Source organism: Dama dama, chromosome 29 (genome assembly GCF_033118175.1).
Source record: "Dama dama isolate Ldn47 chromosome 29, ASM3311817v1, whole genome shotgun sequence".
Classification (NCBI taxonomy): Eukaryota; Metazoa; Chordata; class Mammalia; order Artiodactyla; family Cervidae; genus Dama; species Dama dama.
In genome coordinates this window covers 10308552-10325127 of record NC_083709.1, presented here as the reverse complement: position 1 = coordinate 10325127, position 16576 = coordinate 10308552, and the positions used below count along the sequence as shown (strand labels likewise).

General features: G+C 39.9%; 1 protein-coding gene across 4 annotated transcripts in view; it reads right to left on the bottom strand.

Annotated features, from left to right (window-relative positions):
• MFSD14B (major facilitator superfamily domain containing 14B) overlaps nt 1-16576 on the bottom strand; it is a 121670-nt gene that overhangs the window by 2281 nt on the left and 102813 nt on the right. For 3 of the 4 annotated variants that reach the window (XM_061132599.1, XM_061132601.1, XM_061132602.1), the window contains 3 exons: nt 3736-3848; nt 2159-2310; nt 211-353 (listed from right to left, as the gene is read on the bottom strand). In XM_061132599.1, the coding sequence (XP_060988582.1) occupies nt 211-353; nt 2159-2310; nt 3736-3848 (408 nt within the window). The remainder of the gene's footprint in view (nt 1-210; nt 354-2158; nt 2311-3735; nt 3849-16576) is intronic. The other variant, XM_061132600.1, reaches the window with a different exon arrangement.

Below are 16576 nucleotides of genomic sequence, written 5' to 3'. Positions count from 1 at the left end.
AATCTGAACAAAGGCAGGACAAATATTTTACATAAGACATTATCACTGAAATGATCCCTCCCTAGTCCCAAGAAGCAATGAACACAACACTTACTATTGTCAAATACAATAGTAATATTATAAAACTAAGAACACTTTCCAAATTTAAGGTCACAAGATTTTGCTCTAATCAGATACAACTGTTAAAAACTAGGCTTATTACCAAATTACCTGTAGGGCAGCATTGTTAGAAATCAATTCTGGTTCCAACTCAGTCAGTTCCACATGGAACATGTAGAATATGAAGCCATACAAGGCTGGTCCCAGTCCATTACAGAGTCCTCTTATTCCAGTTATGATACCCTGGGCAACTCCTAAGTCAGAACAAAGAGAAGGGAGCCAGTCTTCTCAGAAAAGCATCTCAAGATTGGAGACTTAAGAGCCCTTTCTTTCAAACTATAAGATACTGATTAAACTGGACTGAGTACCCATCATACTGATATCCATTCATTGTACAAATGTTTCCTTGTCCTTTTCTATGCCCTTATAATGCTGTCCTCACTATCTGTCCTAAGGATCTACAAGGATATGAAATGACACCAATGTTTCTAAAATCCCTTTGAGGCTGAATTCCCCCTGAACAACAGATCTTTCTATAAACAGGGAATGATAAAATGAAAAATTTTAATACTCTCAATTTATAGGCAATTTCTACTTTTTTTGTGGATTGAGATTTTCCTCTTCTACTTATTTAATGGTGCTTTTACAATAAAAATCTGTCCTTTGCCTCTTGTATCCCTGCCCAAGTGTCAGTCCATAGGGGTCCTGAATCTGTGTGCTTCCAGCACCTTCTGACAGATTCTGTTCCTCACAGTGATCGCTGTACTCCAAGTACACCTGTACTGAAAAATCCCAGAAGTGTCAATTTCTAGGTATCTCTGGTGTCTCATGTGGCAGGTAAAAAATTAGCTTGAATCATGAGATGGATGTTTCTGTAAGTCAAAAACGGTCAAATGTAATTCAACCTAATATACTGTGTTCTAATAAGTTTATATGCTGACATTTAGAAACATCTGTATTAATACCATGTAAGCATAAAAAAACCCAAAGCAAATTCATGCAGTGAGAGACAAAGATAAAGAGTCTCTAAGAGCCAAGGCAATGCCCATCCTTCACAGATAGCTCATGCCTTTACTTCAACCACATCTCTCAAGGATGCAGTCAACTAAGTTACCGTAACCAGGGTAACACACAGATTTGAGGTCTTCAAATGATACTGCTATATTTAACATAGATAACCAGCACAGATCTGTTGTAAAAAAAAAAAAAAAAAAAAATGTTGTAAAAAAAAAAAAAAATTTAAAAACAAAAGTAGATATAAGTAAAATGGCTAATTTCCAATGTGAAAAAAATAAGTGCAACCAATAAACTATCCTTTCCAATCTAGTTTTTTTTAATTGAAACTTTATAAAGATCTCTAAGACATAAAATGTTTTTTCTTCTAAAATTCACTATTTCCTGACTATAGTCAGGTAAACCACTAAGTGATGGAGAAGGAAAATAATTTTAGCAGTAAGAAGTACCTGATAGGGAAGCCAGAGGCACAAGAAGGATGAAGAGTCTAGACATTTACAGTGCTACTCTACATAATCATCTTACTTTTGTCTCTCACTCTGCATCCAATTATCAAGAACTACACAGATTTATCTGCTCTTTATCTGCTCAAAGAATCATTTTCTAAACTGAGTAAATAATGGACTTTGAGTGATTCCAAATTAAAGAAACTTCAGTGATTACAAGTGATTAAATAAAGGACTCATGGTTTTTCTAGCTAGTCTATCATTATTTAACAGATATTTGTTAAAATATGAGTATAGTCTAGTAAATTCTGATGGTAACATAAAAGAAGAGTCAAAACTGAAAAGAGAAATTAGATAGCTGTATTTCTAAGTATTCTGACTTGCTGTGTCCAGATTTCAAAAAGGAGTATAAAATCAAAGCAGGAAGGAAAAGAGAATTTTCCTATTTGCCAATGTAAAGAGGTATGATTGCTCAGCAGGGACCACACGGCTGTAACCTGTTTCTATGCTGACGTGGAAAGAGGCTCCGAGATGCTCATGCTCCTGGCAGGTACATCCCCACCGAGGGAAAGAAACAGTCGGGGGGACAGTGGCCTCACCTTGCTGATTTGACTCTGCATTCTGAGAGACGAGGGTGCTGACTGCTGGAAACGTAATGCTGGACACGGCGGCCACAATCCCTGCTGCCCACATCATCCTGCAATGACAGGTCAGGCTGTGGTCAGGGGGCAGGCCAGCCCCAGTGACAGTGCTGTTCAGAGGACAAGTGGCAAAAGCACAAAATGCTTTCTGTTGTCTTGCATTAAGTTGTATTTATTTTTTTCCTCTTTGAAAAAAAAAATTTTTTTAAACCTAGAAAGTTACACAGCACACTGTTAATACTAATCACTGATTGTACTGATCACTTCATGAGCTAGGAAAGCTTCATTTCTTTATCTTACCTGTCAAAATATGTTTTTCTTCCTGGTTTCTCTATTGCCATCTTTAAATGCAAGCTCAATGAAATTCAAAAGGATTTCTTGTTTCTATAAACCCACATTTTTTCTCACCAATTTTCCAATTTTCTCTTTGTACTTTTCAAAGGCTGACCTCCAAATTGCCCTTAGGCTGCTCAGTTTTTCACCCTCAATAAAGTGTTGTGTGCAACCAAGAGAAAAAAACGGAGGCCTGAAGTTCAGGATGACATCTTGCAGACTTCCAAGTCTGCTTCCTTTAGACCTGCATCTCAGTGAAAGGAGCCTATGTTCCTTTGAACTTATGTGTGTGTTAGTATTAAGCGTGAGTGTGAGCAAAGACCAGTGCCAACTGAGCTAGAAACCTGTTTGGCCAGACTGTCTTGGGGATGACAAGAATAACCTTACTTAAAAGGAAAAACCCTTTAGGTCGATAGAATCAGCTGTTGAACCAAAGTTCATAGGACTAAAATTAAGGTTTCCAAGAACAAGAAGAATCTACCACTAACCACCTAAAGCATTTCAAGTTCTAAACTGTGTCATTCATTTTTGGTTGTAAAATAAGGACCAAGTCAAACATTTTAAATGAAGATATGAACCATAGTATTTGGTAATAGGCACATAAGGAAACCAGCCACACAACAAAACAGCACTCACTTCTTTTTATTTTTTCTTATTCCACAGGGCTTAATTTGACTTGCTTTCCTATTAACAGGAATCTAATTGTTAGAAGTAATAAGGCTGCCTCGGGGTACAGAAGCTTTTGGAGGAGATCTTAGTGTTCATCTAACTCACATACTTTATATTATAAAGATTATGTCACTGTCCAATGTTACTCAGCTAATTATACCAGTAAATCCTGCCATAATCAGTCATTTTTCCTTGTTTTCTTGTTTTGTTTTTGACTATACGTGCTGTCACCAAAAACTGACAAATATGTTTAACAATTAGGCATACAACTTTTTTTTGGAGGGTTGGAGAAAGAGATACATATATTTAGTTAAGTAACATCTCACTGAAAGCTTGCTGAGGTGAAGGCAATCTGTCTGAATAAAGTGGAATTATCTAGCTGTACCCTTCTTCAAACTAAGGCTAAAGAGTTTCTGAAATTTTGAATACACTATGCTAGTAAAATAACTCCTGCTTCTTTTGCATGAACACTCAGCTAATTGAAGCTCCTCTAAAAGATAAATCTGTCATGAGAATCTATCGGAGAGACTTACCATGCTTGAGATCCAAAACCATACCAGGCTAGCTGGAACATCTGGAAGCCCAAACCAAGGAGAACAGTGTTCTTATTCCCTAATGCTCTCATCAAGCTAGTAAGAAAGACCGTCTGCAAAGCAAAGGGGATAATCATTAAAAATCATATAAGCACAGAGATTTGATGCAAGCTCTGTGAAAAAGCCCATTAATGGTGACCAAGAACCTCTAATTGCAGCCCACTTGACCTGAGACCTTGGAAACCACATAGAACTGATGCAGCTCTAAAAGCAGTGAAGCTTCAAGGACTTCCCAAACTGACTTGGGCTCAGGGCCTCCAGCCTCCTCCCAAAGAATCTGTTTATGTGTTGCTTCTTGTTGTTCAGTCACTAACTCTTCGACCCCATGAACTGCAGCACATCAGACTTCCCTGTCCTCCACTATATCCCGGAGTTTGCTCAGACTCATGTCCACTGAGTCTGTGATGCCACTGAACCATCTCATCCTCTGTTGCCCCATTCTCCTCCTGCCTTCAATGTTTCCCAGCATCAGGGTCTTTTACAATGAGTTGGCTCTTTGTCATCAGGTGGCCAAAGTATTAGAGTTTCAGCTTCACTCCTTCCAATGAATATTCAGGGTTAATTTCCTTTAGGATTGACTGCTTTGACCTCCTTGTAGTTCAACTGGTGGGAGTTAACGGTTTCACAAAGTTGGATTGATACAAATATGATTTTAACAAATATAAAATGTGTTAGTCACTCAGTCCTGTCCGAGTCTTTGCAACCCCATGGACTATAGCCCGCCAGCCTCCTCTATCCATGGAATTCTTCAGGCAAGAATACCAGAGTGAGTTGCCATTCCCTTCTCCAGGGGACTTTCCTAACCCAGGAATTGAACTCGGTCTCTTGCACTGCAGGCAGATTCTTTACTGTCTGAGCCATCACTCTGCTAAAAATTAGGTGAGACAGACTGAAAGGGGATAAGATAAAAGATGAATCTGGGCTAACTAACCAGAGTTAATATTAAAAAACAAAAAACAAAATCATAAGCAGCTTGAAAGTTTAACATAATTTACATTGACTGATACAGTTAAAAAGTAAAAGGCGTTTATCAGAATGTATTCCTATGGGGTATATCAGTTCTAGTATTTTGGGAAAACAATTTTGTGGCATTCTCATTTCTCTTCCAGACAGACTTATCACAGAAGAGCATTCCACATGGCCTACCATGCTTTAAAACAGCATATAGCCTCATCATGAATCCCAGCCTTGTGGTGAAGGGGCCTGCATAACTCAGTGAAGCTATAAGCCATGCCCTGCAGGGCCATCCAACACGGATGGGTCATAGTGAAGAGTTCTGACAGAATATGGTCCACTAGCGGAAGGAATGGCAAACCCCTTCAGTAATTTTGCCTGGAGAACCTCATGAGCAGTATGAAAAGGCAAAAAGATATGACACCAGCAGATGAGCTCCCCCAAGTTGGAAGGAATGCAATATGCTACTGGGGAAGATCAGAGGGCAATTATGAATAGCTGCAAAAAGGATTAAGTTGGTTGGACAAAACAGGAATGACACTTAGCTGTGGGTGTATCTGGTGATCAAAGAAAAGTCTGATGCTGTAAAGAACAATACTGCATAGGAACCTGGAATGTTATGTTTATGAATCAAGTTGGACGTAGTCAAGCACAAGATGGAAGAGTGAACATCGACATTTTAGGAATCAGCAAACATCGACATTCTAGGAATCAGTAAACTAAAATGGACAGGAACGGGTGAATTTAATTCAGATGACCATTATATCTACTACTGTGGGCAAGAACCCCTTAGAAGAAATGGGGTAGCCCTTATAGTCAACAAATGAATCCAAGACGCAGTACTTGGGTGCAATCATAAAAACAATAAAATGATCTCAGTTCATTTTCAAGGCAAACCATTCCAATATCACAGTAATCCAAGTCTATGCCCCAACCACTAATGCTGAAGAAACTGGAGTCAAACAGTTCTCTGAAGACTTACAAGACCTTCTAGAACTAACACCAAAAAAAGATGTCCTTTTCATTACAGGGGACGGGAATGCAAAAGTAGGAAGTCAAGAGATATCTGGAGTAACAGGCAAGTTTGGCTTTGGGAGTACAAAATGAAGCAGGGCAAAAGCTAACAGACTTTTGCTAAAAGAACACACTGGTCATAGCAAACACCCTCTTCCAACAATATAAGGGATGGCTCTACACATGGATTTCACCAAAGAGTCATATTGAAATCAGACTGACTATATTCTTTGCAGCCAAAGATGGAGAAACTTTATACACTCAGCAAAAACAAGACCTGGAGTGGGCTGTGACTCAGATCATCATCTCCTTATTGTAAAATTCAGGCTTAAACTGAAGAAAGTAGGGAAAACCACTGAGCCATTCAGGTAAGATCTAAATCAAATCCCTTATGATTATACAATGAATAGATTCAATAGATCTGATAGAGTGACTACAGAACTATGGATGGAGGTTTGTAACACTGCGCAGGAGTCAATGACCAAAACCATCTCAAAAGAAAAAGAAATGCAAGAAGGCAAAGTGGTTGTCTGAGAGGGCTTTACAAATAGCTGAGGAAAGGAGAGAAATGAAAGGCAAGGGAGAAAAGGAGAGATATAACCAAGTGGATGCAGAAAATAGCAAGGAGAGATAAGAAGTCTTTGTCTCAGTACATCAGCAAATTTGGAAAACTGAGCAGTGGCCACAGGACTGGAAAAGGTCAATTTTCATTCCAATCCCAAAGAAGGGCAATGTCGAATAATGTTCAAACTACCATACAATTGCACTCATTTCACACGCTTGCAAGGTTATGCTTAAAATCCTTCAAGTGAGGCTTCAGCAGTACATGAATCAAGAACTTCCAGATGTTCAAGCTGGGATCAGAAAAGGCAGAGGAATGAGAGATCAAATTGCCAATACTTGATGGATTATAGAGAAAGCAAGGGAATTCCAGAAAAACATTTACTTCTGCTTCACTGACTATTCTAAAGCCTTTGATTGTGTGGAAAACAGCAAACTGTGGAAAATTCTTAAAGAGATGGGAATACCAGATCACCTTTCTTGTCTCCCAAGAAACCTGTATGCAAGTCAAGAAGCAAATTTAGAATCGGACATGGAACAACTGACTGGTTCCCAATTGGGAAAGGAGTACGTGAAGGCTGTCTCTTGTCACCCTGCTCATTTAATTTATATGCCAAGTATATCATGAGAAATGCTGAGCTTGATGAATCACAAGCTGGAATCAAGACTGCTAGCAGAAATATCAACAACCTCAGATATGCAGATGATACCACTCTAATGGCAGGAAAGCAAAGAGGGACTAAAGAGCCTCTTGATGAGAGTGAAAAAGTTGGCCTGAAACTCAACATTAAAAAAACTAAGATCAAGCCATCCAGTCCCATCACTTCCCAGCAAATAAAAGGGGAAAAAGTGGAAACAGTGACAGATTTTATTTTCTTGGGCTCCAAAATCACTGCGGACAGTGACTGTAGCCATGAAATTAAAACACACTTGCTGCTTGGAAGGAAAGCTATGACAACCCTAGACAGCATTTTAAAAAGCAGAGACAATGCTTTGCTGACAAAGGTCCGTATAGTCAATGCTATGGTTTTTCTGTAGTCACATATGTAAGTAAGTTGTGTCATAAAGAAGGCTGGGCACTGGAGAATTGATGCTTTCAAATTTGGTGCTGGAGAAAACTCTTCAGAGTCCCTTGGACTGCAAGGAGATCAAACCAGTCAGTCCTACAGGACATCAACCCTGGATATTCATCGGAAGGACCGATGCTGAGGTTGAAGCTCCAATACTTTGGACCCCTGATGGGAAGAGCCAACTCACTGGAAAAGATCCAGATGCTGGGAAGATTGAAGGCAAAAGGAAAAGGGGGCTGCAGAGCATGAGATGATTAGATAGCATCACTGACTCAATGGACATGAATTTGATCAAACTCTTGGAAATAGTGGAGGACAGAGGAGCTTGCATACTGCAGTCCACAGGGTCATAAAAGGTTGGACATGACTTAGCAACTGAACAACATAGCTATTTCAGGGAAACAGCCTCTCTGCAGTCCCATACAATATAGTGAATGTACCTATGCATATCAATGAATTAACTTAAAGCACATATGCCCTTTCTGTGGTCCTGTATTTATAAAAGATGGGGGAATATTTAATTGTTGTTCAGTTGCCTAGTCATGTCACACTCTTTGCAACCTCATGGACTACAGCACACTAGCCTCCCTGCCCCCCACCATCTCCTGAATTTGCCCAAGTTGATGTCCATTGCATTGGTGATGCCATCCAGCCATCCATCCTCTGATGCCCTCTTTTACTTCTGCCCTCAATCTTTCCCAGCATGAGGGGCTTTTTCCAATAAGTCTGCTGGGCACATCAGATAACCAAATACTGGAGTTTCAGCTTCAGCACCAGTCCTTCTGAAGAGAATTCAGGGTTGATTTCCCTTAAGATTGATTTGTTTGATTTCCTTGCTGTCCAAGGGACTCTTAGGAGTCTTTTTCAGCACCACAGTTCGAAGGTATCAGTTATTTGGTGCTCTGTCTTCTTTACGGTCTAGCTCTCACAACTGTACGTGATCACTGGGAAGTCCACAGCCTTGACTATACGGACCTTTGCCAGCAGGGTGATGTCTCTGCTTTTCAACATGCTGTCTACGTTTGTCACTGCTTTCCTGCCAAGAAGCAAACGTCTTCTGATTTCATGGCTGCAGTCACCATCTGCAGTGATTTTAGAGCCCAGGAAGAGGAAACTCTCACTACTTCCACCTTTCCCCTCTAACTGCCATGAAGTAATTACATACAATCCTAATGTACTGACTTAGCACACTTCTTCAGTTTTGTGGATAGCAAAAATTGTAATATTTACAAATTTTCACTTCTGCTTTTCCCTTTCACTATTTATCAGTATTAAAATAATATTGAAACATTCTTCTGGTTAATTTCAGAATAGTGGAGAAAGACTATGGTTGGTGGCTGTAAAAGCAAATTTTTATGTGCCAAACCAATGCATTAGGGGTAACCACACATATTCTAAAAACCACTAGAAATTTCTATTAAATTCCAAAAGGAACAAGATGGTGGAGGAGTAGGTGGATGTGGAGTACATCTCTCTTCATGGATACATCAGGAACACACCTTCAGACACAGAAGTACTTCCAGAACACCAGCTGAGACCAATGGAAAAGAACATACAGAACCACACAAAACTCAGCAGGACGAAGCAACTAGAGGGGAAAACTGGAGTGTTAGTAGGACTGGATCTGTCCTCGGCAGGTGGGGAACTGAAGCAGGGGTCTGATCCCCACATCAGGGCAATTGTCTGAGTCAGAGGAGAAACACTTAAGGCTGAGAGTGAAGCAGCTGATCTGTGGCAGCCTAAATGGAATGAGAATCAGACTGTCCTTGCCGCAGCCATACATAGCCTGGACAGGGATGCAGGTCCCCTGGAAGGCACAGCAGCTGGGAGTTGGAGTTTAGGGATTGCAGAGCAATCCCAGGGCGAGCGCTGCTATTGACGGCAGAGACACAGGCTGAGGGGCCGTGAGGGAGGAGTCTGTGGTGGGAAATGCCTGTGGAGGAAAGCAGGCAGCCATGGATGCAAGGCAATACTGCTGAGTTACGCTACAGGGTGAAGCCATCACCACAGCCCTCTTTCCCCACACACCAGCATCAGCACAGAACAATAGAGAGGCTGGCCCGTCAATGTGCCTGACGAGCTGACCTACAGAGCAGGACCACACCCAGGGGGCCCGGCAAGTGCCTGACGAGCTGACCTACAGAGCAGGACCCCACCCAGGGGGCCCGGCAAGTGCCTGACGAGCTGACCTACAGAGCAGGACCCCACCCAGGGGGGGCCCCTCAATGTGCCTGACACACTGAACTACAGAGCAGGACCCCACCCAGGGGGCCCCTCAATGTGCCCGACATGCAGATCTACAGAGCAGGACTCCAGCCAGGGGCCTGATGTGTAGAACAGAGAAGGACCCCAGGCAAGGGAGCCCTCTAGGTGCAAGAATGGATGGAGCTACAGAGAAAGAATATCTAAAGCAGCCTTCTGAGCACCAGCTACCAGAGGCTTGAAAAGAGACTCTGATAGGGCCACAACTCCTGTGACTGAGGCAGTCCATGTCCTTGCACACTTGGCGCTGCCAAGGTCCGTGGGACCTAGGCAGATGAGCCACCTTCATGCTCAACCCTCAATGGGCCGAGCTGCCACAGGAAAAAAAAGTCTTGCATCTATGAACATGGGATTGCTTTGGTTGTGTCCAACTCTTTTTGACCCTGTGGACTGTGGGCTTCTCTGTCAGGGGGGTCCTCCAAGTGAGAATACTGGAGTGTATTGGCCTATACTGGTTGTCATATCCTTCTAGAGCACTATATTCCTGCTGTCCTACACACCAACTCCCCTGAGTACCTGGTGCTGCCAGAGCCCCTAAGACCCAAGCAGCTGCACCACCTCCACACCCGGCCCTCACAGGGGCAGACCCAAGTCCTCCAGGGCAGCCTCAGGAGCAAACCCCAGTGGAGGACCCATTCGCAGTGGTGGAAATAAAACCACAATTGAAACCCAGGGGGAAGCGTGGCTGAGGCGGAAGACCCAAAACCTTCCCACCAGCTGTATAAGCTGCAGATTAAATCCACATGATCAACTAGGCAGATTCTGTGCCTGTGGAATATAAAAAAGGTCACTGAGAGCTCCCGCAAAGAGAACACACTAGTTCTGACAGCTGTGACCATCTGAGTCAGGAACGCACAGCAGCAGGGCCGGAGTAGAGCCTGAGCGGCCCCGCAGGGTTCAGAGACCAGAGCAATGTGGAGGGCGTCTCACAGAGGTGAGGTGAACTATGACTCCCAGCAAGGGGAAGGATGCTGACAGCAGATACTCAATGGATACATTTATTATTCTTATATTTCGATTAGCTCTATAGTTTCTTTTGGATCCCCCCCCTTTCCCCCCCCCTCTATTGTAGTTGTCAATTTTATTAGCAATATGAAACCTAATTAAGCTTTTGAATTTTCCTTTCAATCACACTTAATCACACTTTTTTATTGCTGTTATAAACCTCTGGGTCTACATTGGCCTTTTGCAGTTTTGTGGTGTTTTTTTTTTCCTTCTCTTTTTCCTCTTTTGATAATTTTAGCTTAAAAAATTTTTAAACCTATTATCTTTTCTATATTTATTCCTTTGTTTGCCTTTCCTACTGTTCTTTTCCCCTGGAACTTAATCTTTATTATATATATAAATCTTTCTTATCTACCTCTATTTAACTTTACCTTTCTATTCTTTCTTTCCTTCCTTTTTCTGACCATATTTGTTAGTTTCGTTCTTATTGCTTTATTCCCCAGTTGGCACCTTGCTTTAGTTTTGTTGTCCAGTTTGTGCTCTAGTTAGTTTTGTTCTTAACTGGTAGATATCATTTTTGGTTTCCTTTGTTCACCAGGTCAATCTACTGTAATGTTTTTGATTTTGCTCATGCGTGTATATGTATATGTGTATACTCCATTATGCTAATTAATCTTTGCTTGATTTTGTAACAGGCATTTGTGTGGGGTTCATCTTTGGTTTATCATTTGTGGTATTTGTTTTAATACCATTTAGCGCCATAAAAACCCACCTATGGAATCTCTGTTCTGGCCAGAGATCGAGCCTTGTGCCTTCGGAGCGGGAGCACTGACTCCAAAACCCTAGACTACCGGAGAACTCCTAACCCTAGGGTGTATCAAATAGTAAGAACTCCCACAAAGGAAACCACTTGAATACAAGAACCAGCATCACCCAACCACCAGTAGCATCCTGCGCAGGACACCTGATCCAAACAACAAACAAAACAACACAAACCCAATCATCAGCAGATAGGAGTACCAACTCACTCAGGCTTGCCCATCAGAAAAAAAAAAACTTGGCGCAAATCTCACCCTATACTAAGCTTAAACAAACCACTGGACGAACCTGAGGAGGGCAGAAACCAAAACGAAGAAAGAATTCAACCTTGAAGCCTGGGAAAAGGAGACCTCAAACACAACAAGTTTTTTTTTAAAAAAAGAAAAGGCAGAGAAATACTGCACAAATGAAGGGACAAACTAGAAACACAGAGGTCCAAATAAATGAGAGGAAATCGGCAACCTACCTGAAAAAGAATTCAGAATAATGATAGTAAAGATGATCAAAAACTTTGAAAACAGAATGGAGAAAATGCAAGAATCAATTAACAAAGACCCAGAAGAATTAAAGAATACACATACAGAGACAAACTACACAACTACTGAAATTAAAAACACTTTAGAAGGAATCAATAGCAGAATATCTGAAGTAGAAGAATGGATCAGTGAGTTGGAAGATAAAATGGAGGAAATAACTTCTGAAGAGCAGAAAAGTAAAAAGAATGAAAAGAACTGAGGATAGTCTCAGAAACTTCTGGGACAATATCAAATGCACCAACATTCAAATTATAGGAGTCGCAGAAGAAGAGAAAAATAAACGGGATGAGAAAATTTGGAAAATTTCCCCAACATGGAAAGGGAAATAATCAAATTCAAGAAGAGGTGCAAAGAGTCCCATACAGGATAAACCAAGGAGAAACACACCTAGACACATACTAATCAAACTAAAAATGATTAAACACAAGGAAAGAATATTAAAAGCAGGAAGGAAGAAGCAACAAGTAACATACAAGTGAAACCCCATACGTTTTAACAGCTGATCTTTCAGCAGAAACTCTGCAGGCCAGAAGAGAATGGCAGGATATATTTAAAGTGCTAAGAAGAAAAAATCTACAACCAAGATCACTCTATCCAGCAAGGATCTCATTCAAAATTGATGGAGAAATCAAAAGCTTTTCAGACAAGTAAAAGTTAAGAGAATTCAGTACCACCAAACCAGTTTTACAACATATATTAAACATATACCTATATAGTCAAGAAATGTAAGAGAAGATAAGGATCCGCAAAAACCAACCCCAACCAATTAAGAAAACGGCAATAGGAACAAATATATCAACAATTACTTTAAAAGTAAATGGATTAAATACTCCAACCAAAAGACACAGACTGGCTGAATGGATATAAAAACAAGACCCAAATATATGCTGTCTACAAGAAACCCACTTCAGACCTGAAGACACATACAGACTGAAAGTGAGAGGATGGAAAATATATTCCATGGAAATGTAAAACAAAACAAAGCTGGGGCAGAAATCCTTATATAAGACAAAGCAGTCCTTAAAGAATATTACATATTACAAGAGATAAGAAAGGACACTACAGATACATCAAGGGATCAATCCAAGAGGAAGACATAACAATTTTTAATATCTATGCACCCAACATAGGAATACCTCAATACGTAAGACAGACACAAACAGACATAAAAGGAGAAATTGACAGTAACACAATAAAGTGGGAGACTTTAACACTCAACTTACAAAATGGACAGATCAACAAAACAGAAAATTAATAAGGAAACACAAGTCTGAAATGATACATTAAACGAGATGGACCTCATTGATATCTTCAGGACATTCCATCCAAATGCAGAAGAATACACCTTCTTCTCAAGTGCACATGGAACATTCTCCAGGATAGACCACATCTTGGGTCACATATCAAACCTCAGTAAATTCAAGAAAACTGAAATCATATCAGTGTCTTCTCTGACCACAGTGCTATGAGACTAGATTTCAATTACAAGAAAAATACTGTAAAAAACACAAACACACGGAGATTAAACAATACATTTTTAAATAAGCAACATGTTACTAAAGAAATCAAAAGGGAAATCAAAACATTCATAGAAACAAATGACAATGAAAACATGACAACTCAAAACCTATAGGATGCAGCAAAAGTAGTTCTAAGAGCAAAGTTTATAGCAATACAATCCTACCTCAAGAAACAAAAACATCATATAGACAACCTAACGTTACATCTAAAACAACTGGAGCAAGAACAAAAAGAGAATCCCCCAAAAGTAGCAGAAGGAAAGAAATAATAAAGATCAGAGCAGAAGTAAATGAAAAAGAAATGAAAGAAACAATAGTAATGATTAATAAAACTGAAAGCTGGTTCTTTGAGAGGATAAACAAAGTTGACAAACCTTTAGCCAGACTCATCAAGAACAAAGGAGAGAAGAATCAAATCAACAAAATTCGAAATGAAAAAGGTTACAACAGACAATGCAGAAATACAAAGGACTGTAAGACACTATTATGAACAAACAAATGGCAATAAAATGGATAACCTGGAGGAAATGGACAGATTCTTAGAAAAGTTCAATCTTCCAAGAATGAACCGGAAAGAAAGAAATCATGAACAACCCAATTACAAACACTGAAATTGAAACTGTGATAAAAAATCTCCCAAAAACCAAAAGCCCAAGACCAGATGGCCTCATAGGTGAATTCCAGCAAATGTTAGAGAAGAGCTAATGCCTATCCTCCTAAAACTCTTTCAAAAAATTCCAGAGGAAGGAACACTTCCAAACTCACTCTTCGAGGCCACCATCACCCTGATACCAAAACCAGACAAAGACAATACATAAAAAAGAAATCTACAGGGCAATATCACTGATGAACATAGATGCAAAAATCCTCAACAAAATTTTAGCAAACAGAATTCAAGAACACATTAAAAAGCTCATACACCATGATCAAGTTGGGTTTATTCCAGGGATGCAAGGATTCTTCAATATATGCAAATCAATCAATATGATACACCATATTAACAAATTGAAAGATAAAAATCATATGATCATCTCAATAGGTGCAAAGAAAGTCTTTGAAGCAGAGAAAGTCTTTGACAAAATTCAGCACCCATTAATGATTAAACTCTTCAAAAAAATGAGCACAGAAGGAATCTACCTCAATATATTAAAGGCTATCTATGATAAGCCCACAGCAAACATGATTCTCAATGGTGAAAAACTGAAAGCATTCCCCGTAATATCAGGAACAAGAAAAGGGTGTCCACCCTCACCACTATTATTCGTATTTTTTAAGCCTTAGGTACAGCAATCAGAGAAGAAAAACGAATAAAATAAATCCACTTTGGAAAAGAAGTAAAGCTCTCACTGTTTGCAGATGACATGATAGTATACACAGAAAACCCTAAAGATACTACCAGAAAACGACTCTAGCTAAACAGTGCATTTAGCAAAGTTGCAGGAAAAAAAATCAATACAATAAAATCACTTTTATTGGTATATACTAATAATGAAAAATCAGAACAAGAAATAAAGGGATCAATCCCATTCACCATTATAACAAAAAGAATAAAACATCTAGGAATAAACCTACCTAAGGAGACAAAAGAACTGTATACAGAAAATTATAAGACACGGATTAAAGAAATCAAAGATGACATAAACAGATGGAGAGATAGTCTATGTTCCTAGATAAGCCAAATCAATATTGTGAAAATGACTATACTACCAAATGCAATATACAGATTCAATGTGATCCCTATCAAATTACCAATGGTATTTTTAACAGAACTAGAACAGAAAATTTCACAATTCATGTGGAAACACAAAAGACCCCGAATAGCTAAAGCAGTCTTAAGAAAGAAAAATGGAGCTAGAGGAATCCACATTCCTAACTTCAGATTATACTACAAAGCTACAGTCATCAAGACAGTATGGTATTGGCACCAAAACAGAAAGACAGACCAATGGAAGAAGATAGAAAGCCCAGAAATAAACCCATGCATCTGTGGGTACTTTATTTTTGACAAAGGATGCAAGAACATACAATGAGGCAAAAACAGCCTCTTCAATAAGTAGTGCTGGGAAAACTGGACAGCTATATGCAAAAGAATGAAATTAGAACACTTCCTAATGGCATCGGGTCCCATCACTTCAAGGCAAATAGATGGGGAAATGGTGTCTGACTCTATTTTTTTGGGATCCAAAATCACTGCAGATGGTGATTGCAGCCATGAAATTAAAAGACGCTTAACTCCTTGGAAGGAAAGTCATGACCAACCTAGACAGCATATTAAAAAGCAGAGACATTACTTTGCCAACATTGGTCCATCTAGTCAAGGCTATGGTTTTTCCAGTGGTCATGTATGGATGTGAGAGTTGGACTAGAAAGAAAGCTGAGCACTGAAGAATTGATGCTTTTGAAGTGTGGTGTTGGAGAAGACTCTTGAGAGTCCCTTGGACTGCAAGGAGATCCAACCAGTCCATCCTAAAGGTGATCAGTCCTGGATATTCATTGGAAGGACTGATGCTGAAGCTGAGACTCCAATACTTTGGCCACCTGATGTGAAGAGCTGACTCATTTGAAAGGACCCTGATGCGGAAAGACTGATGGCAGAAGAAGGGGACGACAGAGGATGAGATGGTTGGATGGCATCACCAACTCAATGGACATGGGTTTGGGTAGACTTCAGGAGTTGGTGATGGACAGGGAGGCCTGGCGTGTCGCAGTTCATGGGGTCACAAAGAGTCGGACACGACTGAGTGACTGAACTGAACTGGACTGAACTAACACCATACAAAAAGATAAACACTAAATGGATTAAAGACCTAAATGTAACACCATAAACTATAAAACTCTTAGAGGAAAACATAGGCAGAACACTCGAGAACATAAGTCAAAGCAAGATCCTCTATGCTCCACCTCCTAGAGTAATGGAAATAAAAACAAAAGTAAACAAGTGGGACCTGGTTAAACTTAAAAGCTTTTGTACAGGAAAGGAAACTATAAGCAAGGTGAAAAGACGAACTTCAGAATGTGAGAAAATAATAGCAAATGAAACAACTGACAAAAGATTAATTCCCAAAATATACAAGCAGCTCATACAACTCAATACCAGAAA